The 24,759-nt window shown below is 46.1% G+C and overlaps 2 protein-coding genes across 3 annotated transcripts in view; both read left to right on the top strand.

The window, feature by feature from the left end:
* Positions 1-14,588, top strand: part of LOC137595772 (receptor-type tyrosine-protein phosphatase gamma-like) — a 170,200-nt gene extending 155,612 nt beyond the window's left edge. The window contains exons 14-29 of one of the 2 annotated variants that reach the window (XM_068316045.1): positions 2,434-2,525; positions 4,756-4,847; positions 6,680-6,776; positions 6,862-6,944; positions 7,030-7,164; positions 7,406-7,540; positions 7,627-7,802; positions 8,573-8,708; positions 8,817-8,963; positions 9,572-9,665; positions 9,796-9,872; positions 10,030-10,158; positions 10,646-10,792; positions 11,235-11,377; positions 12,958-13,093; positions 13,769-14,588. In XM_068316045.1, the coding sequence (XP_068172146.1) occupies positions 2,434-2,525; positions 4,756-4,847; positions 6,680-6,776; positions 6,862-6,944; positions 7,030-7,164; positions 7,406-7,540; positions 7,627-7,802; positions 8,573-8,708; positions 8,817-8,963; positions 9,572-9,665; positions 9,796-9,872; positions 10,030-10,158; positions 10,646-10,792; positions 11,235-11,377; positions 12,958-13,093; positions 13,769-13,909 (1,960 nt within the window). In that variant the 3' untranslated portion in view covers positions 13,910-14,588. Of the gene's footprint in view, positions 1-2,433; positions 2,526-4,755; positions 4,848-6,679; positions 6,777-6,861; positions 6,945-7,029; positions 7,165-7,405; positions 7,541-7,626; positions 7,803-8,572; positions 8,709-8,816; positions 8,964-9,106; positions 9,148-9,571; positions 9,666-9,795; positions 9,873-10,029; positions 10,159-10,645; positions 10,793-11,234; positions 11,378-12,957; positions 13,094-13,768 lie in introns of those variants that run through there. The other variant, XM_068316046.1, reaches the window with a different exon arrangement.
* A 3,859-nt stretch (positions 14,589-18,447) lies between these two features.
* cep15 (centrosomal protein 15) lies at positions 18,448-19,697 on the top strand. The gene is made up of 4 exons (XM_068316358.1): positions 18,448-18,519; positions 18,874-18,997; positions 19,081-19,149; positions 19,256-19,697. Exons 1-4 carry the CDS (start codon positions 18,467-18,469, stop codon positions 19,463-19,465), a joined length of 456 nt encoding a protein of 151 aa, XP_068172459.1. The 5' UTR covers positions 18,448-18,466; the 3' UTR covers positions 19,466-19,697.
* Positions 19,698-24,759: the final 5,062 nt, after the last annotated feature.

The raw sequence follows: 24,759 nt of genomic DNA, 5'->3' as shown, positions 1-24,759 counted from the left end.
GCTGCCACCAGGCGTGATAAATAAAGTCGGATAGAAGTGGGTGCAAATGTAAAGTTGGTGGGTATGGTTCAGAAATAATCAGCCAATCAGAATGGATGTGTTCCCTAAAGATGTCATGTGACCAGACTCTTCCTGTTTTTATGAGAAACCAATCAGATCAATCATTAGATATTGATTTAGTCCCCTTGATCGACTGAAACATTAAAAGATTTTTTTTTTATTATAATAAGAATAAAATGTCCAGACTTTCAGTCTAAAACTAAAAACAGGATCATGAGACTAATTGAATTTGGTTTTCTTTTCCTTTACAAACAGTTTTCCAGTCGGTCGGGATAAAACCCGGCAGCAGGTGCTGCAGGCGCGTCGGGAATTTAATCCTATTGTAGAACAAAGCTCAGGTCACCACCCCCCCCCCACACACAGACTCCACCCCACTGCATTCCTATTGGCTCTCCTGTAGCTACTGGTCCCACCCATTAACCCATCATGAACCAACTCGGAGCTGTGCTGCATTCAAGTTCAATGGGAAATTGATGTAGTTTTTTATTAGTCGGTGGTTCGATCGCTTCCTGCTGAGGCGGTGAAGTGATGTCATGTCCTCATATTTGATTTTATTACTTTAAATCATCCATTTTTAGAATACTAAGAAAAACCTTGTCTTAGTTGCTATGCTTTATAAATAGAAATTTTTAAAAAAGGTCGTAAACATCATCTGAATTTCTTTCTTCTCTGAAAAGAACACAAAAAGAAATCACTTCTTACTGACTGTAAAATCAATTTTCATTTCTCAAAAGCAGGAGAGGGTTGTTGTGACGTGAAATTCTCTTTATATGACATATTTTGTTTAAAAAAAAGGTTCCAAAAGAGCAGCTTTATTCTGTAAAATACAGATTAGAAATGAAGAATGTGCAAAAGATGAGATTTTAAAGTTTGGCTGTAGAGACAGTTTCAGAGGCAGGAGCAGAAATCGCTTCATCCACCGGGACCTGAACGCATCATGACACCAGCTGTCTCACACCAGGAAGTGGCCTGGGAATGACCAGCGTGTGTGTGTATGTGTGTACGTGTGTGTGTGTGTGTGTGTGTGTGTGGGAACAACCCCTTCATTCCTCCGTCTCCTCACTCGCTCTCAGCTCCCGTCAGCATGCGGCAGCTCTTCCTGTCGTCTGCTGACTCCCCAGGATGAACGCTTTCTGCTCTCTGCTCTGTATCAGATACAGGTATGGGGTGGGGGGGGGGTCGGGGTCAAGGTCACGATGGGGAGGCGGGGTGAAGGTTCAGGCTCCTCTGGTAGATGTTTGAGTAGATCAGAACAGACTGAGGCTCCTAATCTGCTGTCTGGAAGCCGTTCCAATCAAACGTAGGGGTTGTTTACTTTTACATATAAATGCAAATATTTGTTTTTTTGTCAACATGTAAACAAGCAGAGCATCTGTTTTATGAAAAGTCCCAGATTTCTGAATATTATCTTGGTAAAACATCAGTTAGAAGTCATGGAGGTGAAGCCTGGAGGGTCAGGAACCCGGTTGTTACCCCGAGGCCGACGGCGAGCGTGGTGAAGCGACCTCGTTGGTGTTTTTAGCTTGTTAGCTCGCTAAATTTAGCGGATTAGCAAGCCGACACAAACTTGTCAACAAATTAGCATAAATGGGTCAACAAACCAATCACTGCGCAGATCCCAGGTTCTCAGCTAGCTCATGCTAGCGGTTTTAGCACCAAAAATGAGATCAAGATTTTATTTCATGGCGTATATAGAATTTATTTTTCGTTTTTCCTACAAGCTGCTGTTTTGAGTCACTTTTTTGTTTGTGTTTGTGGCGTAATTTTAATATTTAGTAGCGTTTGTGCGAAAGTCTATGCTAACAACAAACCGTTGCTACGCTGACGCTACCGTCAACATAATCCTCAGACATTAGCGTGTTCGCCGGTCGCTGTGACATCATCACAGCCTCAGCTGTGTGTGTTTGTGTTGTGAGCGTCGCCGTGTGAAGTTCAGAGTCCACGCCGTGTGTGTACTCTAACGGGAGGGGGCCTTCGCCATAATCTCTAACTTCTGAGCGCGCTCACTAGGCTACATCCGCCGCTAACTCCTGTGGATTATCACAAAAAAAAAAAGACGCTTTGATAAAATTCCAGCGAGAACTTTCAACTTCCTGTTTGTCCACATTTGTGAGGAGGAGGTTGTTGATGGATCAGATTGCGAATGCCGTTCTTCATCGAGATGATATTTAATCGTTTACCAATCGGCGGTTAGCATTAGCTAGCTCGTCACATCATTCTTGCGTCATCCAGTGACGTTTAAAGGCTCTGTTGAAGTTAAATTGTGCGTTGTTGACTTTGGACTCGGTTGTGTGTCTGTCGGGTCTCGATTGACGCCGTGAATGATTTACAGCCGCCGGTAAAACCAGCGCTGCCTCTCTCTGTTCCCGTCAGACGCTGTTTCCAGACGGCGCACTTCCACGTGGAGGACAGCAGCTCGCCCAGAGTGGTAGCCAATGAGACGACCCCCGTCATCCCCATCCCAGGTAACGACCAATCACAGCACTTCTCACGTTCAGCACCACCTCACATTTGAGAGACATTCCCAGCCGTTCCCCCAAGTAGAGGGGGGAGGTGGAGGTCAGGGCTATTCTTACTGCAGAGGTCAAAGGTTAAAAGACAGCGTGAAGCTCATCTTCCAGGGACTGAACGTTCTGTATGAGCTGAGAACCGAACCGGGTTCACACGTATGATCCATGTATGTAAATATGGATAAACTGACTGATGCGCTGCAGTTGGTTGGCGATGTCCCACCACCAACCACTGGGGGCAGCGTAGCTGTGATTCAAGCAACTTTATTTATTTGTTTGTTTGTTTGTTTATTTGTTTGTTTGTTTGTTTGTTTGTTTGTGATCTGATTTTGTATTTGTCCGTCACACCTTAAAGGTTGTTCCGTGAAAACATCATCTGACGTTAACCCAGTTTGGGGGGGCCACTGTTTCAGGGGACACCCACATTTCCATGAAGCCTCTCCAGGACCTGAAGGCGCTCCAGCTCCGGCCCTCGGGTCCAGAATCTGGACTGAAATCAGTTAAAACCTTGTTAAACCACCACAAAGAGCCTTGGCTCCGTTCACACTCGTCCTCCATTCACACCAGAACCAACGTGTCCAGCGTGGGGGTGGTGGGGGGTCAGCCTCAGCGGGGGCCCCAGGACGAACACTGAGCTCCTGTTCTGGATCCATTGACCTCCCTTTTCTGTGGAGCGATTTGTGGGTTCACGGGCTCACGTGACGGCCGCGGAGCAGCGATGTGTTCAAGGCCGTATGTTAATTCAGCCGCTGAGCCCAGACCTGCAGCCGCACACAGACCATAATCCTCTTAAAGACCTGCAGGGTTTAAAACCCGCGGCGGCGCGGCGAGGCTTCGTTAGCCTAGCAGCCCCCTGGGGGGGATACTGACCACATGACATCACTGCTGTGAAGCCATTAGCATCAAAGCAAACAGTCGTTTCAGGGGTTCTGACACATCTGCAACCAACGCTGCAGTGGGCGTGCAGCTAGCATTAGCCGCCAGAGTCCAACCCCCCCCTTAAAACTTTACGTGAGCCTCGACAGCTTCATTGACAGCTTGTTGGAAATCTCGTCAAAGTTGGTTTTTTTATCTGCCTTAAATGGTCGTTAGCCTGCAAGTGTTAGCCTCTAAACGTAGCTAGCTGCTGGCCCCATCTGATGACATCATCGTCAGATCTGAGCACGCAAAGAAACCCATCAGTGAAATCTAGTTTTTCTAGAACTATCAAGACTATCAAAAGGATTGGCCAATCAGGAGGATCGGCTTCCTGATTGGCCGGTAGTTGGAGACTCCGTTGGAACAGTTGATGACAGAACTCTGTTTTTAATTCGATGCCATATTAGTATTTGTTTACTTCCACTCATCCCGTTGTGTCATTGGTTGTTTACTGACTCTAAAACATGTGGCCCAATAAAGCTACTCTGAGCATCGTGCTGCATTCACTGACACCAGTAATTTGGACTCATTTGCATACGTAAACAATGGCGTGCGAGCAGCTCTTGTAACGCTCTTGTTAATAATTGATGGGGACTAAACAGCGAGCGGAGAGAGACTTTGGGCTGTCGTGTTAAAATCGTCGCATCCTTTTCCGCTAATGGCTCTTCATGCCGTCAGCGTCTGAATATCGACGACCACTTTGTTCGAGTGTTTTCCGTCTGATGGGATGCGCTGCAGTCTGGCGGCGTCCCGCTAAAAGCCCCGCCAGCAACACAAAACATCTCGGCGGCAGAAATCGACTTGTGCCGCCGAGTTTGTTTATCTCTTAATTGCTCGCTGGAGCTGAAACTCTAGCGTTAGCGTTAGCCCAAGCGATCGCTACCCGCCTGTTTGGACGCATTAGAGTCACTGAATATGGATTCTGATTTCATTTAACCTGCTTGACTTCAGAACAGCTTCAACTGCTTGCTGTTATTTAGTAGATATTTATCCTGATGATGCTTTTAGATCCTAAACGGACTTCGTGCCGCGTTCCAGACTAAACAAATTATAGTTTAATCTCATTGGAAATGTAACCGAAGGCAATTATGACAAAAGAATTATTCAGATTAAATCCCTTCTTCTTCATTTCAAACACTACTTGTCTGCAAAATTATATTTAAACCTACCAAACGTCCGACTAGCTTGCTAGCTAACCATCCAGGTGGAGGTATCTCCCAGGTCTACATCCCGTTTGTCGGGTTTAACGCCGGTTTCTCCTCCGCAGATGAAATGGACGCCGTTCCAGTGAAGCATTTCGTCAAACACGTCTCTGAGCTGTATTCCAACAACCACCGCGGATTCTCTGAGGACTTCGAGGTAAGCAGGAAAGAGTCAGACGCGCAAATACATGAAGATCAACCTCAGGTTCGACCACCAGGGGGCAGCAGAGAGAAATCGTCGTCCCCGAGTTGTTTGTATGTTTTAGATTTGTTTTGCAGCGTCGCTTGTTTGAAATATTAGCATTAGCATGATGGATGTACGTCTGGTATTTAGTTGTGATGTCACTGTCTACCTCTCAGATGCTAGCTGTTTGCTAGCTGAAGGGTTTTTGTCATTGGATGTGTGTTTTTTCGAACCATCCGGGTCTCCTCACAGGTTTCTGCCTGTTCAAAGCAGGATTACTGTCACCTTTGCCTACATGTCAAATTACAAGATGAGGTTTAATCTGGGTTTGAGCTGCTTTGTCTTTTGTTAAAAAAATCTAGAATTATTAATCTGACAGTGAACAACTTTTTATTTGGGTTTTATTTTTGTCAGCGATTTTTTTTGCTAAAATCAGCTGTTCCCGAGTTTAGTGTTTGTTTTTTTTACCTGCTGGGGCTGAAAATGACATCATGTCTCACAGATGATCCCATGACATCAACAGCCAATCACCGTTCACTCAGCGGCTTCCATAATCTCTAGATTACCAGGTCTCCGGCTGCCGCGGTCAGATCCAGACGCTGATAAACTGATGCTGCATTTAAAGGTGTTCCGGTTCGTAGGCGTCACCTGGACACGCAGTCTTCTGTCTAGACCACCAGGGTGTCAAAACTCATTTCCACCGAGGGCCACATCAGCACAACGGCTGTCCTCTAAGGGCCAGATGTAACTAATAAATGTGACTAAATGTAACTCAATTTAATGTAAAATAAATGTAACTACTCCTTAATGTTAAATAACTCTGAATTTGTTACTTATTCAAGTTACAAACATCACAGTTAGACAGAAAAAACATGTTTGTGTCTCTTTTATGGTTTTGTCAGCGTTAAAATTATCTTAATCACTGCATTGTAGGAAATGTAGTTTTTGGTCAAAGTACACTTTTTTTAATCTATTTATTTTTAGACATTCTGACCTTTTATTGTGTCGTGGGCCACATAAAATAAAGTGGGGGGCCACATTTGGCCCCCGGGCCTTGGGATTTGACACATGTAGTACAGACGTTCTCCAGTCCACACTGGATGATTCAGATTATAAACCTCACTGGATTTAACCTCATGGGACGGGGTCTGGACTAAAGCTCGGATACCAACAGCTTAATGCAATAATAAGACGGGAATATCGTGGAATTCCGAGACTCGGAAATGCATTAAAAATAAACAAAAGTTAGGATATTATAAATTAAGAAACGTTTGAACCTAGAATTTTTTAATTCCTGCAAAACACCAGAACCCCCCCCCCCCATCCGCCTCATTCCCCAATTAGCACAATGGATCCGTGTTTAATGGTGCTGCAAGTCGGCAACGGGCCGAGGAAGCTCCGGAGGGCCCCCCCCCAGCGGGACGGGAGCCAAACCCATCGCCTCCCGGTCGGCTCTGTTGAGTCAGCATCCAGCAGCTGTTAGCTTGGCTGCAGTTCAGCGCCGAGCCCTGACGTTAGCTCACCGTGTGTGTGTGTGTGTGTGTGTGTGTGTGTGTGTGTATGTGTGTGTGTGTCAACCAGGAGAGCAATGATGACAGGGCAGCAGGGCGGGGCCCCAGTCTTCAGCTGGAGGCCCCTGCATCGGGCCCCCCAGGTGGATAAAATTCATTAATGTGTCACACGAGTTTATTTAAGCTGAAGAGACGCCGTCTGTCGCCCCAGAGGAAGACAAAGAGGAATGGAATGAGCCCCGACAGGTAGAACCAGCACACTGACAGGCGTGTGTGTGTGTGTGTGTGTTCCAGGCGGTTCAGCGGTGCACGGCCGACATGAAGATCACGTCAGAACACTCCAACCACCCCGACAACAAACACAAGAACAGATACATCAACATCATGGCCTGTGAGTACACGCCTGGCAGAACCTGTGAAGGGTTTAGAGATCCCACAGGGTCAAAGGTCACACTGCTCCACCCTTCCCTCCCCAGACGACCACAGCAGGGTCAAGCTGAGGCCCCTGGCTGGGAAGGACACCAAACACACCGACTACATCAACGCCAACTACGTAGACGTGAGTCTCCGCCTCCCGATCTGTTCCCGTCTTTGGATTGGTCGTCGTCTGTCAGCTGACCTAACGTGTCATCGTTCACCTTTAGGGTTACAACAAGCCTCACGCCTACATCGCCGCCCAGGGGCCCCTCAAGTCCACCTTCGAGGACTTCTGGAGGATGGTGTGGGAGCAGAACGCCGGCGTCATCGTCATGATCACCAACCTGGTGGAGAAAGGCCGGGTAGGTGGTGGTGGCCACGCCCACTAGAGGTCACGCCCACTTGAGGCCACGCCCGCCCAGGGTGGTTTCAGGGTTAAATAAGGAACTGAAAATGTGTGATTTGTTTCTTTTAGCTACCTTCCAAATCAAACGCTGACTGACGTCACAACCGACCAATCGTTACACAGCGATGCAAACCCTCACCTTTGTCTGTCAGGTGTGAACGCACCTTCAATCTGACTTCCCGTCCTTTTCCCGTCAGACTAAGTGTGACCAGTACTGGCCGAAGGAGCACAGCGAGGACTACGGGAACGTCACGGTGACGCTCAAACGGACCAAAGTTCACGCCTGCTTCACGCTTCGCCACTTCACGCTGCACAACGCTAAAGTCAAGAAGGTGGGAACAAGGGGCGGAGTCAGTCCCAACAGGTGTGTCGTCTCGTAACGCCCATATATGGTGATGAAACGTTTTTCTCCCGCCAGGCTGGAAAGGGGAACTCTAAGGGGCGGGGCCAGAGCGAGCGGACCGTCCTCCAGTATCACTACACCCAGTGGCCGGACATGGGGGTACCTGAGTACACCCTACCTGTCCTCACCTTCATCCGCAGGTCCTCCTCAGCCCAGACCCCCGACATGGGGCCGGTGATCGTCCACTGCAGGTAACGCCTCCGAACAGCAGTATCCCTCCGCCAGGGTCAGTTTTATCTCAGGAAGTAGTTCCCTGGTAACGTTAAAGTTGAGTATCTTCAACACAAAGTTAAGCAATGATGATCTTCTCTCACATCACATCGGTCGTAGCGTCTGAGAGAATAATTGTAGATATCCCATAATACAGGTAAACATCAGTTTACGATGTTAATCATTTCCTGGAGACGCAACGTAAATCAGATTAACTCATCTCCAGGCTAAACTGAAGATAATTATTCCCTGTTCTGTACTGAACTTTATTTATTAATGTATTTTCTATAGCATTTGGTTAAAATTAATCTATTTTAAGATTACAAACTAATTTTTTTTTAATTTTTTTATATGGATATCGGAACCATATGTGCGTATTTTAACCCTTTAAAGCCTGAACCAGGAAATACTTGCCAGAAAAATCTCATTTTTGTTAACTAGAGTCTAATGGAACCTGCTGACAAACGTCAAAAAACAAAGTTGTATTGAAATGAGCTTTGATTTATATAATTGTGGCTAAATGCAGAATTTTTCAACTGGAAAATGTAGATTTTTCATGTAGATTTCCCTAAACTGATGTATACATCAGATTTTTCAGGGGAAAAATGTTGATTATGATGTACAGTATAAGTCTCAAAATCCTGAAAGTCCAAGTGTTTGTTTTTTTTAACCGATTTATAATCGAGAACGACTAAACTCCGAACGATGTCGGTCGAGGTCGTACGTTAACCCTTCCCTCTCTGCGTTTCAGTGCCGGGGTGGGTCGGACGGGGACCTACATCACCATCGACAGCATGCTGCAGCAGATCAAGGACCGGGGCTCCGTCAACGTGCTCGGCTTCCTGAAACACATACGAACCCAACGCAACTACCTGGTCCAGACCGAGGTGGGTGTGGCCTGTGTTAGCGAGCTCAGCTAGCCCCAAAGCAGAGGCGTTACACCGCTCCGGATCTACACCTGTCTGACCAGTGGTGTCGTCTGAATCCTGATCCAGGAGCAGTACATCTTCATCCACGACGCCTTGATGGAAGCCATTCAGGGGAAGGAGACGGAGGTGGGGGCCGGCCAGCTGCACCGATACTACAGCAGCATCAGCGCAGGGGGACACTCCGGACGGACGCGCCTGGACCAGCAGTTCAAGGTGAGGAGAGTCCGTCTGCTGTTCTGTTTCAGCTGGTGAAACAGTGTAAGGTCTTCTCTCGTGTTTCAGCTGGTGACACAGTGTAACGTCTTCCCTTGTGTTTCAGCTGGTGATGCGGTGTAACGTCTTCTCTTGTGTTTCAGCTGGTGTAACGTCTTCTCTATGTTTCAGCTGGTGAAACAGTGTAAAGTTTTCTCTTATGTTTCTGCTGGTGAAACGGTGTAACATCTTCTCTTGTGTTTCAGCTGGTGTAACGTCTTCTCTCATGTTTTAGCTGGTGTAACGTCTTCTTGTGTTTCAGCTGGTGTAACATCTTCTCTCATGTTTCAGCTGGTGTAACGTCTTCTCTTGTGTTTCAGCTGGTGTAACGTCTTCTTGTGTTTCAGCTGGTGTAACATCTTCTCTCATGTTTCAGCTGGTGTAACATCTTCTTGTGTTTCAGCTGGTGTAACGTCTTCTTGTGTTTCAGCTGGTGTAACGTCTTCTCTCATGTTTCAGCTGGTGTAACGTCTTCTCTCATGTTTCAGCTGGTGTAACGTCTTCTTGTGTTTCAGCTGGTGTAACGTCTTCTTGTGTTTCAGCTGGTGTAACGTCTTCTTGTGTTTCAGCTGGTGACGCGATGTAACGGCAGGTTCACAGAATGCTTCAACGCTCAGAAGGAGTGCAACAAAGAAAAAAACCGTAACTCCTCTCTGTTGCCGGGTAAGTGAGCTACATTAATAATAAACTTAACAGAACTTAAGAGCTGACTCAGCAGTCCTGATGACATCAGCAGGATGAGTGATGATGTCACAGCGTGATGACGATGTTTACTCTCTCTCTCTGGGTGCAGCGGAGCGAGCCAGGGTGGGTCTGGCACCTCTACCCGGCGTGAAGGGAAGTGACTACATCAACGCCTCCTACATCATGGTCAGTCCTCCATCCATCATCCATCCATCATCCAACCATCATGCATCCATCATCCATCCGGCCATCTCCTTTAGAATTCCACCTAACCAGGGGTTCTTGTTCTATCGTGACCTTAAACCAAATGAACATGATGTCATCTTTCTGTCTTTTTTTTCAGGGTTACTACCGCAGCAATGAGTTCATCATTACCCAGCATCCTTTGCCCCACACCACTAAAGACTTCTGGCGAATGATCTGGGACCACAACGCACAAATTATTGTTATGCTGCCTGACAGCAATGGACTGGTAAGAAACACTCGGGCATCTAATAACTGTTCTGTGTGTGACTCACACCTCAGCCTCATGTCCTGTTTGCTCACGTCCAAACACAGGTGTGTGTGAGTGTGTTCCTTCACACACTCGTTCACATTCACACCCTTTGTCCTGCACGGCAGGCTCTTATTAGTTGAGCTGTGGGGCTTTGCAGACGGTGCAGTAGGTCAGTAGGTGCACTTTAACTAAATGGAACATTGCCTCAGCACCTTAACAAGGATGTAACTGAAAGCTGGGGTTGCAGCGAGATCGCCTCGGTTTCATCTCAGCGAGCAGAGCCGAGTTATCCGAGAAACAAACGCCGGAGCGGAGCAGAGGGGTCGCGCCGCAAGACGTTATTGTCCTCCGTTAATTTAGCTTATTGTTCTCCACTCAGTCCAAAGGTTCCCCTGAGAACGTTTGAATGAACTCATGATCACTGGTAAATAAAGTGGTGAACATAAGCTGTTCTTCTCAACAGGCGGAGGATGAGTTTGCGTACTGGCCCAGTCGAGAGGAAGCCATGAACTGTGAGGCGTTCACTGTCACTCTGATCAGCAGAGACCGGCTGTGTCTGTCCAGCGACGAGCAGATCAGCATCCACGACTTCATCCTCGAAGCCACTCAGGTGTGTGGGAGGAGAAGGGTCTTGTTGGACCTGAACGCATCGCATGAATGTTAACTATCAGACTGACTGTAGGTGAAGCTCCTCCCACCCAACACGCATCACAGCAGCAACATGGAATCAGTAGTGTTTCACTGTGTTAACCTGGACTGTTTCACTGTGTGAACCTGGACTGTTTCACTTATAGGTCAGCTCTGCCTTCAGCAACCTTTTTCTGTTGACATTCTCACCACCAATAAAAACACTGAAGGGACGCAGGCTAGCTGGTGGTTGCTATAGCTACTTAGAGTTGACACAGGGTTCTAAAGTCGGAGGTTAACGTTCTCCTTTAAACCGGTGTGTAGCTTCTTGCGGTCTAAAATGTGACCTTTGACTGGAGCAGAACCTTGCTGATCCAACCAGCAGGGGTCCCTGTCTAACCTTTGCCTGTCTGTGTCTTCACCAGGATGACTACGTGCTGGAGGTTCGTCACTTCCAGTGCCCCAGGTGGCCAAACCCCGACGCCCCCATCAGCAGCACCTTCGAGCTCATCAACGTCATCAAGGAGGAGGCGGCGACTCGAGACGGACCAACCATCGTCCACGACGAGTGAGTGCCACACCCTCTTAACTCGTTCGCTCGCTGCATGCTGGGAAGGGTCGGTTCTGGTTGGTTTTCTCCACTCTATGTTGGGAGAATCTGTCATGAAGTCAATGTGGTGCGGCTTATGGTCAGGTGCGCTCAATAGTCCGCAAATTACAGTAATTATTTTATCTGTTTCCATGGTTACAAGCTGAATTTAGGCCCATTCATTAGGATTTGTCTCCATTTCAGGGTTATAAATGCGTTCTCCCTCAAACGTTAATGTCAACTCATGTTTTAAACTTTTTCCTCAGATCGTCTTTACTCTCCATCATCTTGTCTTAAAAGTTATTTTACCGCCTAATGAAAGCACAGCTCAGGTGGGATGTGAGTCATTTATGCTTGTTTTAGAGGTAATGTTATGATGGATGTTCTCCATATTGACCAGTTCCAGTTTGTCTACTCCAGGTTAATAGGTTTCTCGCTGTGAATGATGGGAATAAAATCCCCCCGCTGCAATCATACTGCTCAGCAAACTGCCCATTACACCTAATGAAAGTGTCTTTAATATTGACACACATTAGTGTTCTTGAATGATGCTGCAATCCAGATGCTCTGCTCATGGTTATTCATTACTGTAATGAAGATTGCTTGTCACATCCTCACTAAGAAAAGTGACTAATCGTGCTCTTCGTCTGGTTGCTATGGAGCCGCCTCCCGTTGCCCCAGAGATCGTCGGTTAGAAGCCCGTTGTAATTGCCTGTGCGCTCGTTACTCAGCCGGGCGTGGGTTGTTAGCGCTGGTTACCGCGGCGCTCCTGACGGTCCTGCTGATGGAGGAGAAGACCACTTACCACCTGAAGGCAACCCACGGTTCTCCAGGGAACAGCTGTCATCCTCGGGTGGATTCACCCGCTAACCGATCGTATTTCTGGGAGGTGACACCTCTGATCCGTGAGGTGTTCCCTCTCGTGGTCGTGGCGAAGGTCTTCACGGTGTCAGCGATAAGGAACGTAAAGAGAAACAACAAAAAGAATGAATGAAAGACTGTTTCTTTGGTGTGTTTAAGGCAGCATGGTCGCCCCGTTTCCATGGTACCTCCAAATGTTGCCCAAAAAGTTGCTGTTCTTGTTCAGACTTCAGGGTCCTCTGAGGAACCAATTGTTCTTTTTGCACTAATGATAGTTTTATTTACAACAAACATCATTAGCAGCTTTTCTACAAACAGCTAGAGTATTTTAACTTTGGCTTTATTGATTGATCGACCTCCGTCGTCGATGTTTCTGGGATACAGGGGAGGTGGACGACGGAATGCGGGAAGTAGTCGATGAGTCTGACGAGTCTGGGTAGACCAGATTGTCTCTGTGAGATGTTCAGGTCCTAATTTGAAAGTAAACAGAGTGTTACCTACACCAACCATCCTCCATACATCCTTCACAAATGTCACTGGGATAGTCGGCCTCCTCAAAGTCTTTGCTGCTGTTGCTGATATCCATCGACAGAACATTGAGGAAGTAGCAGAGGAACTGCACAAGAGCTTTCCAGGTGTTATTTTGGAGATGCTAACATGATGTTAACATTGTGTGTGTGTTTGTGTGTGTTTGTCAGGTTGGGTTCCGTGTCGGCCGGTATGCTGTGTGCTCTCACCACGCTGTCCCAGCAGCTGGACAGCGAAGGCGCCGTCGACGTCTATCAAGTGGCCAAGATGATCAACCTCATGAGGCCGGGGGTCTTCACAGACGTAGTGAGTCAAGAACACAGAACTGATACCCAGCCAGCCGGGTTCTGACACGTTTAAAATCTGATGCAAGATTAACGTGGTTTCCAAGACCTCAAATCATTGGTTCCCCAGATAGAACTGAGACTCTGAGGACCAACTGTCCTGAATAACCTTCAGAGGAAGCAGATGCTAGACATTACCAACAGGACAAAACTGGGTACCAGACAGTTTCATTACGACAGAATTGGCTACTAGATGGTTCCAATAGGATAGAACAGGCTATTAGATGGTTCCAATAGGATAGAACAGGCTACTAGATGGTTCCAATAGGATAGAACAGGCTACTAGATGGTTCCAATAGGATAGAACAGGCTACTAGATGGTTCCATCGCAATGGAACCGGTTACTAGACTGTTACAATAAGACGGAACAAGCTACTAGACAGTTCCATTACAACGGGACTGGTAACTAGACCGTTCCAATTAGGAAGGAACCAGCTACCAGACGGTTCTAATAGTAGGGAGCTTACTACTGGATGGTTCTGTTGGACTAAGTTAACCAACCAGGAATCATCCATTCTGGATGAATCCTGTTCATAGCGGTTGTGTCATGTTGGATCAGTCTGGTCATTTTAGTAGAACTCTGAACCGAACTCACCTGTTCTCACCTGTTCTCTCTGTCTCTGGTTGGTCTCCATAGGAACAGTACGAGTACCTCTACAAAGCTCTACTCAGCCTTGTGGGCTCTAAGGAGAACACCCTGGGTCTCCTGGCCAGGAACATTAACGGAACCAGGACGTCCATGTCTGACCAGGCAGAGAGTCTGGAGTCGCTGGTCTGAGGGTCCGAACCCCCCTGTGAGGCCCCAGGCCCTCAAAGGGGGCCCTTAACTTTGTAAAATGTCAAGGAACTATTGTGGACAAGACTTTTTGAGGCCTTTTTTGCCAGACTCTTGGTTAAAACGAATAACCTGATTACTTTTTTACACTGATATAAAGTTTTTGATATTTTTTTTTTTTTGCCATTTTATGTCTTAATGTTCTACTGAAGGGTTTGCACCTGCGTTTTGAGTTTGCGACGGTCGGCAACGAGAAACACTTTTCTGTCTTTTCTTGTTTGCACTATATAATGTCAGTGTTACTGCCTATACCGAAGCTGACACACTTGGCTTTCCTCCACTTCGAGCTCAGATTTCTTTTTGACATTCCACGGCTTTGGCCCCGCCTCTTCCTCTTCCTCTTCCTGGGAAGACAGGAAGTCTCCGTCCACCTTTCTCACCTGAACGGCTCGTATCCAAAGGGAGATCCCGCCGCAGACAAGTCGTTTCATCAACCTTCACCAACCTTCTTTTCTCTCTCTCTCCTACCAACGACTCGCCCATTTTAGCGAACCGAGCTAAAGTGGCTAACAACCGCTACTGTGAAGTTTTGTCATTATTTCTTTGTACGATTCATATTATGCTTTTTAATATATGGAAATACTGTATGTATACATATATAAATATATCCTTATCATGATAACTTTGTGATTTTTGTACATGTCCTTTCGTGGCCAGCCTCCCCCCCCCCACCTCAGGCTGCTTGACTCCCATCTTTCCCAGAATTCCCAGCTGATCCCAGCTGGAAGCAGACTCTCGGTCCTACTTGTTTGCTGCTATGTCATCCGAAAACACACAAATCATCCAATCCACGCCACCCGTAGTGAGTGATGTCACAACAACTACAAAACGATGCAACGGCATGTTTCCCAACGCGTTTTTTTTTTTTTCTTTCTTCGTTTTCGTCATGAAGTCACATGATCACGCGAGTCATTACAGGGTCAGCAGATCTGCAGGGGAACCGAGGCTCCAAAACAAGCTCTATGCAACAACTGGGTTCAGTTCAGAAACACGAAACAGGGTCAAACTCCCAGCAGAACTCTTCTTCCTGCAGTCATCCTCATCGTATCCCAGAATGCCGATGGATCCAAGTCGTTGGAAAACGTCCTATTTTGAATGATGCAGGTTTTTTTTTTTTTCTGCAGCTTAAAAATATTTTTTCTCGCAAAAAAATCCAAGTTGTTTTTTTTTTCTTTGAACGCTTTGGAATTGATGGATTTTTGTAATAGGATATAAAACAAAGTGGTTGAGACGTCTAATGAGTTCTGAGCAGATGTGAGTCGATTTGACGGGGGTGGGGGTTTTGGGGGAGAACGTTTGGCTGGTCGTCCATCAGGAAACTCCGATCTCCTCCCGGACGGAGAAACAAAGCGCACTCTTTAAAGGTGTGTGTTCACTGCGTAGTGTTGTGTGTGTTTGTGTCGTATAAAAGCCATTCATTGATCAATGATGACCCTCCCCCCCGACCCTGCTCCCCCACCCCTGAGGCTTTGTGTGCAGTGTTTACATTTCCATTGTTTCCTCTAGTTTTATTTATGATAAAGTCGTCAGATTACTGGAATGATTTCGTCTTAATTTTTTCTGTTTTCCCCAGAAAATTCCTTCTTTTATCTCCATTTTCATTATTTTCTTGTAATATAACGACTTTTATTCTCACAAATTAATGATCTTTTTTTTCCTTGAATTTTAAACTTTATTCTCTTGATTTAATTAACAACTAATGTTGCCTTCAAACTCTGTCGTAATTATCAGCAGCCTCTGGCTTTTAATGACCTCTGACCTGAGGACGTTCTCATTCAGCTCATGTGTTTTTTGTAGGGGGGAGGGGGGGTGCAGATGTATTTTAATTATTTACCAAAGACTTGAAATCTTTCACAGAAAACTTGTCTGATGAGCGTTTCCTGTCATTTTGTGATCTCCCCCTCCTAACTTGAACCCCCCCATGCCCCCCACCCCACCCATACACACACGACCCCCCTATGATGATGGTTCGTTCGCCTTAACTTTTGGTCCTTCTGCCGTTTTTTGCTGTGTCACCATTTGAGGATAAACCGAGACGGACGAGACACTTGAATGCAGCATTAGCCGAAGCAACATTTAGCTCGCAGGTAACGTTCAAAGTAGCATACAAGCTAACTGGCTTTCTAGCAGACATTATTTCTGGTTAATTTTAAATTTCTACATTTAAATCCACATTCACATGAAACGAAGCTTCTTTTCATTTTTTCTTACATCATGAAACGGTGAATTAGCTACTCTCACGCTAATTAGCCAAAAACATGCTCACGATAGGGAGTCAGCGTAGCTTTCTAGATGGCTAGATGACGTGCTTCAGCTTTTAGGGGAAATAAAAATATTTTCAGTCTCTGAAGCATTTTTTAAATTTTTTATGAAAAACACACTTTGCCTATCAGGGGGGTCGGCGTGGCGATTAGCCGGTTAATCGCGCGGTAAAACTCAACGCTAAGTCACATGTCGATCATCCTCACAGCGCGTGATGCTAACGCCGCTAAGATGCGTATTTCGGTGTGAACGCACCTAGCTACGTATGCCGACGACCTAACTTTTTACCCGCTAGCTAGCCCATAATGTGCAAGTTAGCCGAGCTAGCTTGCCACGCAAACTGGCTTGCTGGCAGACGTTACAAACCGGTACCTGGGGAGCCGGTTGCCGTGACGATGGACTTGCCGCGTGTCTTTTTCAGGACTCTCACGTTAAATCTGATTGTCACCACAGTTTGACGCGTTTCCGATGGCTTCTCCTTGGTTTTGAAGCGACATCGGCCGCCGTCGCTCAGAATGAAGTGTTGGCGTCGCCACACAAACTGTTGTATATATATTTTCTTGCCTCTGTGAACCAGCCCCTCTGGAAACTGTGCGTTTTTTGACTGTATTAGAGGAAACGTTTGATTTCATCCTTCTTCTTTTTTTTTCCTTCTTTTTTTTTTATTGCTGATTGACGATGGTCGCCAGGGCAACGGCTGCCTGACGCTCCTAGTCACCAACCTTGTTCCCACGTGAACTCACGGCGTTGCTTTTTGTGGTCGGTGGTGTGGAAGCGTCGAGCTTGTGGTCGTCATCACATCCCAGTTTTCACGCCCTCCATTGACGTCCAGGCAGTGATTGTGATATTACGGTGCCCCCCCACCCCCCCATTTTGGTTCTATTCCCTGGAGGCGATGATTCTGGTGTCACGTGGAAATAGAAATGTGGCTGTTCTGTTCCTCTTTTGTAACATGAAATGAGAAAAGATGGACTTCTTTTTGTTTCATTGAAAGCTATATCAAAGCATTCTATTATAGTGTTATTTAATATGTAAATGGTATTGCTATACATAAAATAAAATATGGGTTTTGATGTTATTTTCTGAAATCATTTGTGTGGTAATATCTGCTTTCTCGTCTGTTGGAGTTTTTTGCTGCCGGATGTAAAGTTGTGTGTGTGTGTGTGTGTGTGTGTGTGTGTGTGTGTGTGTGTGTGTGTGTGTGTGTGTGTGTGTGTGTGTGTGTGTGTGTGTGTGTGTGTGAGTGAGAGAGTGGCTCTGATAAAATCAAACGCAGAAAATACAAATTCAATCAATGAAACTATTCACAGCATCTTTCAAACAATTTGCATCATGATTAAATTCCTTTACAAGCGACGATTAAACGAAAGTTTAATTTGATTTGGAGTCTATTTTGAGTCGACGCTTTCATTATACAAATGCCACAAAACACTGCACTCCTAATCTGAACTATTGTCAAGTGAGTGTAGGATATCAGTTAATAATGACTATATTTCAAATGTAATCAAGTATAAATTATAATCGAGTATAAATTTATGAAGTGCACTGGCGTCGCGCCCACCTGTAAGTTCGCTGGGATAGGCTTTAACAACCTCGTGACCCGCAAAAACAGAAACAGCAGTTAAGATGATATAAGAATAGATTAAATTAATTGAGTATAGATTAATGGTGTGTAAATTAATAGAGCACGAATTAATGGAGTATAAATCAATTGAGTATAAACTAATGAAGGGATAAATTACTGGAATATAAATTACTGGACTATTTGGTTGATCGATAGCTAAACTTCACATTTTGCGCCAACATATTAGTTTTCCGTAAAGATTCTGCTGGTTTACTGTCTTTAAGCACCTGCTTTCTTACACACACCCAGCAGAGGGCAGCACCTGCTCCTCCTCACGCCTAGTTTCTATGGCGACAAGACGCCAGAAAGAAGCTGTGACGTTTACTATTGACAAATTATAACTTCCGGGTAAGTGTTTCAAAATAATATAGAATAGAGATATTTGATCACTGCGTTCGTCTTCAAACGAAGTGATGAACCTGAAGTAAGTGTGTTCAATTTCTACCGTATTATAATATCACCTGTGCAACACTTTTATATGAATGTTGTGTACGGATGTGACTCCTAATAACGTCGCGCTTTTATTTTGAAATCCACAGTGCGTCTTTTCCGGTGATATGTGTTTGGGGGTTTTTTTTAGCTTGATGCTAACGCCTGAGGGTTTGTTTTTAGCGATGTCCGCGGCTGTCAGCGAAGAAATCGAACTAATCGAGAAACATGAGGAGATGTGAGTGTGCATTATCAACTATCGGTCAAGTATTGATCCACTCCGATCGACTTAGTATCGATTTGCTCCGTGATTCTTGCACGCAGACCGAAGTTCACACAGTTAGCTACTTCCTGTTTGCTAGCTTGCTAACAGGAACTGTGATGCGTTCAATGATCCGGAATTTATCTGACGTCATCAATCACATAATAATTTACTTTATATTAATAATATTATAAAATATATAGATTGACATGTTACAAATAAACGTTTTTTCTCTATATTTCCTTTCACATATTCTAACTTTGCTTTTTGTTGGTGGAATTTGACAAATTATTTCATTTATTTTTATTTAATTTAATTTTTTTTAATCAGTTTACGGCACCGGGCGGAGCTGCTGGAGCAGATGGAGGCTCGCAGAGAGAACCTGAACCTCCAGAGGAGGCGGCAGGCGGAGGAGGCTGAGGCCGCCCGCCAACGGAACGCCTCCCTGCTGCAGGTACCAGCGGCCGGTGGAGGGGCCCCCAGGGCCCCGTAGCTCATTAAGGCTCATTAAATAGTTTTTGTTTGTTTTTTTTGCAGGATTTACAGAAGATAGAAAACAGACTCCAGCAGAACCAGCTGCAGGATCCTGCTCTCCTGGACCTGGAGGTAACCGCTCTATAATAAAGGAGGTTCTGACCGTTTTAGGTCAAATCTGTTTTAAAGCTCCAAACATGTTACTGATAATAAATTTCCAATCATTTGTATATCGTAGACGCGCTACTGGTCGTCTGTGGAACAATCTTTACCAGCCAGGGAGGAGTTCCTCCAGTTTAAAGGTCCACATCCTGCTGATGGTTCGGGTCAACCAGCCAGGAGAACCAAACACAAAGTCAGCACAGCTGAAGATCAGGGTCTGCCTCCCCGACCCAGACCCAGGGCCGGCCCTGGCCCTGGCCCCGGCCCCGGCCCCGGCCCCCGCTGACTGACCTCAGGTCCAGGTTTGGATGCAGATCTCAGGTTCTGGAAACATGTAGATGGACGCTTCCATCCAGAGAATCTGTTTACGAAGGAAGAAAATGTTTTGATACCAAGAACTTTTCCATTGAAGAGTTGATGCAGAGTCGCGTATTGACCACCAGGTGGCGCCAGTCCCCCAGAAGAGAGCTCAACCAGAAGCTCTTCAAAGACTCAGAGAACCAGACTTTAGGAGGATCGACGCATTAAATTAGTTATTTTTATTGCTGTATGTTTTATTTATTTTTAAGTTGTCTTCTTTTAATCAGTTTTTTTGAAGATGGTGTGAAAAAATGTTAAATAAATGCTTCACTTTTAGTGTTTTTTAATCATTTTTAATTCTTTTTACACCTGCGTTTACGATTAATCGACAGTCTTTTTTTTACCTGTATGGGCCTCAATGTGTTCAGGATTCCTCGTAAATGTGAGCATGATTGCACCACTGATGATCTTCCGGCGGTGACTCGAGGGGCCCCCCCTTCCCTGTCACCTCCCGTTCCGACCAGAGATGGCGCCCCCTCCCTCCCTGTCACCCCCTTAATGTTGCGCCGGCTGACGCCAACTGGCGGCTTGACAAACGCGATCATCCGGAAGGGGCCACCGGTTGGCAGGTGGAGCCCCAGAGCTGGGGGCCATCGGGGTTAAACTATAGTGGCTGGTCTGGTCTTTACTGGGCGGTGGGGGCTGGGCAGGTGAGGGGGGGCAGGGCGAGGATGTGATGTAGTAAATTATGTGAGAGGGTTTGAAGAGCACGATCTGGAGCCTTTCCAAATGACTAGCCCCGCGTTATGTGTCCTAATAGCTGGGGGGGCCGCGGGGCGTTCAGGGACAGCCCCCCCTCAGACTCCGTCCATCTCCAGCAGCAGCATCATGGGATTATGCAACCGAGACCCTCTGACGGATAATTGGCTGAGCACAAATTGTTAAGTGTGGACTCCAGTTGATTGGATAATTAGATGTTCAGTGAGACCGAGGGGGGGTGGAGGTGGTGGTGAGGGGGTGCATTTGGTTTTGGATCAGCTGATTTAAGTTAAGGAAGCTAACTTCTGCCCCGGTATCGATCTAGTTGCCCTGGCAGCGGCGGAGAGTCCAGCGCTATTCGTGTCGAGTGACGGATCAAACCGGAAGCTCTGCGAACACTAATGACCAGGTGTTTGATCCGCTTCACATCCGCTTCAGATCCGCTTCAGATCCATGTCAGAACGGCTTCAGCTCTGATTCAGACCAACTTCATATCTGCTTCAGACTTCTCTCCAAATTGGCTTCATATCTACTTCAGATCCACTTCAAACCCTCTTCAGATCCAATTCAGATCTGCTTCAGCTCCACTTCAGATACACTTCATATCCTCCTCTTCTTCAGGTCCGCTTCAGATATGTTCAGATCCATTTCAAATTTGCTTCAGATTTGCTTCAGATCCACTTCAAAGTCACTTCAAATCTGCGTTAGATTCACTTCAGATCTGTTTCAGACCCACTTCGAATCCGATGTATCCGACACGAGAAGACGAGAGCATTGGCTACCCCCAGCCTCCTCTTCTTCGACCCACCTGAAACGTGACCCAGTGATGTTCGCTGATTGGTTTCAGGTCAGTTTGGGGGTGTCCTGGTCTTTGGGTTGTTGGCTGTTGGTCATTGGGTAGATGGTTGTTGGGTTATTGGTCATTGACTGTTGGGTCATTGCCTGCTGGGCCGTTGGTCATTGTATCGTTGGTTGTTGGTCTTTGGGTTGTTGGTTGTTGTTGAGACCCTGTGACCTGGTCGATGGTCAGGTTTGGACCTCCAGCGGTTTGCAGTATGTCAAGTTTGTAGGTGGTCACATGATCACACCTTGGATGCCAATCACATGACTCACCGTTTACTTGTCGTTTGAATGAAACCAAGGTTTTAATGTTATTTTTCTTCAGCTGGCACCATGTGGAGTTCATTATTAAACCTGGGGGGTGTTGGGGGGGCAGGGGCACATCATTAACACGGTGAAGCCGGAGAGGATGTTTCTCAGCAGGGTCAGCTCAGGTCAGGGGATTAGCCGGGGTGCCGGACATCCCCGAATCAGCCAACACCCCCTCCACAAGGAGTCACTGAAGCCAGAGGAGGCGAAGCCAACACCTCATTAATATGCAAACAAATTCATTGGACTAGCTTGTGTTTTATTTGTTGTTTTTTAAATGACCGAAAGATTCACAGTTTCCTATGATTGCAGGAAGAGGAAAAGTTTCGCTTTGGAAACTTTGACTCATTGCTGCCACCTTGTGGTCGATTCACACAAACGTAAACCGGCGACATTGGAAACACATAAAAGTAAAAATAATTGATGCTTTACCTTGAAGAGATGATCTCAGGAACCAGTAGGAGAAGACGGTTTCATGACATGGATTGGTGGTTTTTCAAATATAATATTTGATCTGAAAATAACTTTATTTCTGCTCCACTATAGAGAGGCAGTGGGTGGAGTCAGGCCTCCACCACCAATCGCTGCTCAGATTTCCCTTCAACTATGACATCAAAGTAGACTTAGCACCTTCTCCAGAAAGGAAGACGAGTCTTTTGTCTTATTCAAGTCAGGTTTTTTCTTAGCCTCATATGCCCTCGACATACCGGGGCCGTCGAACCGCAGCGTCCCAGAGACGAGCCGCCACCGCCGGCCGTCCTGATTGGTCGCCACCGTAGAGAGGTTGACTTTGTAAAAGAATCTAAATGAGCCCGGTTCCATTTTAATGCATGAGCCTCTGAAGTAGCTCGTTTCCAAACATCACAGCCGGATTCCGCCGAAGCGATCCCGCAAGCCGGATCGGGTCAGGAAACGTTCCGTGTTGACGTTCCATGTTGGTCTCTCCATCAGACGTGGAACACGCGTGTTTCTAAACACCATCGTTTGAGGATTCAGCTCCATCCTTTCTCATTTAAAGTAGGAACGGAGCGGCGAGAAGCCACTGCTCATTAACCCCTTCACAATGAGTCCTGCGGGCTCTTTGTGCCAAAGGGCCCAAGCTGCACTAACGAGGGCCGAATGGGAGGTGGGTTGCTGGGGGGGGGGGGGGGGCAGATCCAGTCCAAGCGTCTTAGTTCCCTTTATTTAATCAAAATATTCCGTTTCCAAACCAACCAAACAACTAAATACACGTCTGACAACATTTTATACTAAAAATGAAACCTGGACATTCACCAAATTTGAATGAAAATTGGGTCATTGGTCATTGGATTGTTGGATGTTGGTCTTTGGGTCATTTTTCGTTGTGTTGCTAGTCTTTGGATCGTTGGTTGTTGATCATCGGGTTGTTGGTTGTTGGTCATTGGGTAGATGGTTGTTGGGTTATTGGTCATTGCCTGCTGGGCCGTTGGTCATTCAATCATTGATTGTTGGTCTTTGGGTTGTTGGTTGTTGTGTCGTTGGTTGTTGGTCATTGGATCATTGGTTGTTGGTCTTTGGGCTGTTGGTTGTTGGTCATTGGGATGGATGGTTGTTGGGTCGTTGGTTTTTGGGTTTTTGTTTGTTGGTTGACGAACCGGATCAGGTTCTGGATCCAGATCCTGATCAAGATCCTAATCCTGATCCTGATCCCAAGTCTTTATCGATTTTTTCCCAATGATCTTATTCCACTTTGATGTATTGATTTGTACTGATCAGTACTGATCATTTGAACCAACCATTCTGTCCCACGCCACCTGAATGCACCTTCAGTTGCTTTGTGAGAATCGCGGCCTCCCTTCAAGTGGCCCGTCTCAGAGCCGCTAGCTGATGTTGTGGGAACCGCTGGCTGCAGCGACACCCCCCCTGACCCCCCACTCCAAAGAAGAAGAAGAAAAGCTGCCAGCGCCGGGACGCTTTAATTGGAATTTCATGTGGGCTAAACTGATGGAAGTTAACATTTGGTAGACTTAATTGGTCCCTTTCTCTGCTTCCTCCTTGAGGCGGCGGCTGAAGCTTCGCTGCTAATCTCCCGTTTAGAATCGATTCATGGCGCAGACAAAAAGACCGCCCTTCTCTTTTCTTCCCTTCCTGTCTCAAACCGGCTCCTTTGTGGCGTCTCAATCGCCTGAATCCCAGTTGATCTCGGAGCGAGCACAAAGGGAGATGTCCTCATGTTGTTGACGGCCGATTAGCCGCTGAGCTCCCCCCACGATGGCGAGCTCTAATTAAAGCTCCCGGACGACAATTAACGTGTTTGTGGTTGTTCAGACGGTTGCTGCTCAGATGAGGGTGGAGCCAGAGAAAAGGACAACCTTCGTGTGTGTGTGTGTGTGTGTGTGTGTGTGTGTGTGTGTGTGTGTGCGTGTGTGTGTGTGTGTGTGTGTGTGTGTCTGCTTGAGTGACTGCGTATCATGACAAAATGATCCGTACCTTAACCAATCACAGCTGAATTGTGATGTCACAATTTGCATAGCGCGCCCAAAGATCTATGGTGCGCCTACAACTTAAAATAACGTTTTAAGGTTAAATTTAGGTTTAGGGTTATAGTTATGATTTGGTTTAAGGTTAGGTTTAGGATTAGGGTTATAGGGTTGTGGTTAGGTTTAGGATTAGGTTAGGGTTAGGGTTAAGGTCATGGGGTCAGGTTGTCAAGGTCATTAAGGTCATTGAGGCCATCAAGGTCATTGATGTGGTCATGGTCATGGGGTCATCAAGGTTGTCGAGGTGTTTTGTAAAAGCAATCCAAGAAAATATCTTTCAATATAACAGAGGTTTGGACGTCACAGAACAGCTTAGTTCCTCTATTACAATTGGCTGACCCTCATCATGTGACTCCTGGACCAGGAAAACCTGCCCAAACCCCGGACCTGTAGTGGTCCCCAAACTAAGGTTCGCATTTGGAACGGCCTCCTGAACAGTCAGTCTAAAAAAAATTTGTTCAGACCGACCGACCAACTGGTCAGTCTAAAAAAAAAAGTTTTTTGACCGGTCCATTTGTAGGTCGGGCAGAAAAATATTTTCTTTTCTTTTTTTTTTCAGTTTCACAGTTGGTCTAAAACAAAGAAAAAAATTTCGACTGGTCAGTTGATCGATCGGTCTAAAAATACCATTTTATTTTTACTTTTTTTACAATTTTTAAAAATTTTTACCAATCGGTCAGTCCTTCTAAAAAAATTTTTTTCTACCGGTCTGTTGGTCCAGAATTTTTTTTCTCTGACTGACCAGTGTAAAAACGATCTTTATTCTTGACCGGTTGGTCGGTCTAAAAAAAATCTTTTATTTTTTCCAACCAACCGGTCAAAATTTTTGGGGGATTTTTGGCCAGTTTGTCAGGCAGTCCTTCTTAATTCT

This window comes from Antennarius striatus, chromosome 5 (genome assembly GCF_040054535.1).
Source record: "Antennarius striatus isolate MH-2024 chromosome 5, ASM4005453v1, whole genome shotgun sequence".
Lineage (NCBI taxonomy): Eukaryota > Metazoa > Chordata > Actinopteri > Lophiiformes > Antennariidae > Antennarius > Antennarius striatus.
Note: the sequence above shows the minus strand (reverse complement) of the source record. Positions and strands in the feature narration are given on the sequence as shown.

Coding starts and splice junctions, on each gene's coding strand:
- cep15 (XM_068316358.1), top strand. CDS start 18,467: ATGTCCGCGGCTGTCAGCGAAGAAATCGAACTAATCGAGAAACATGAG. Junction 18,998..19,080: donor GGAACGCCTCCCTGCTGCAG/GTACCAGCGGCC, acceptor TTTTTTTTGCAG/GATTTACAGAAGATAGAAAA. Junction 19,150..19,255: donor CTGCTCTCCTGGACCTGGAG/GTAACCGCTCTA, acceptor TGTATATCGTAG/ACGCGCTACTGGTCGTCTGT.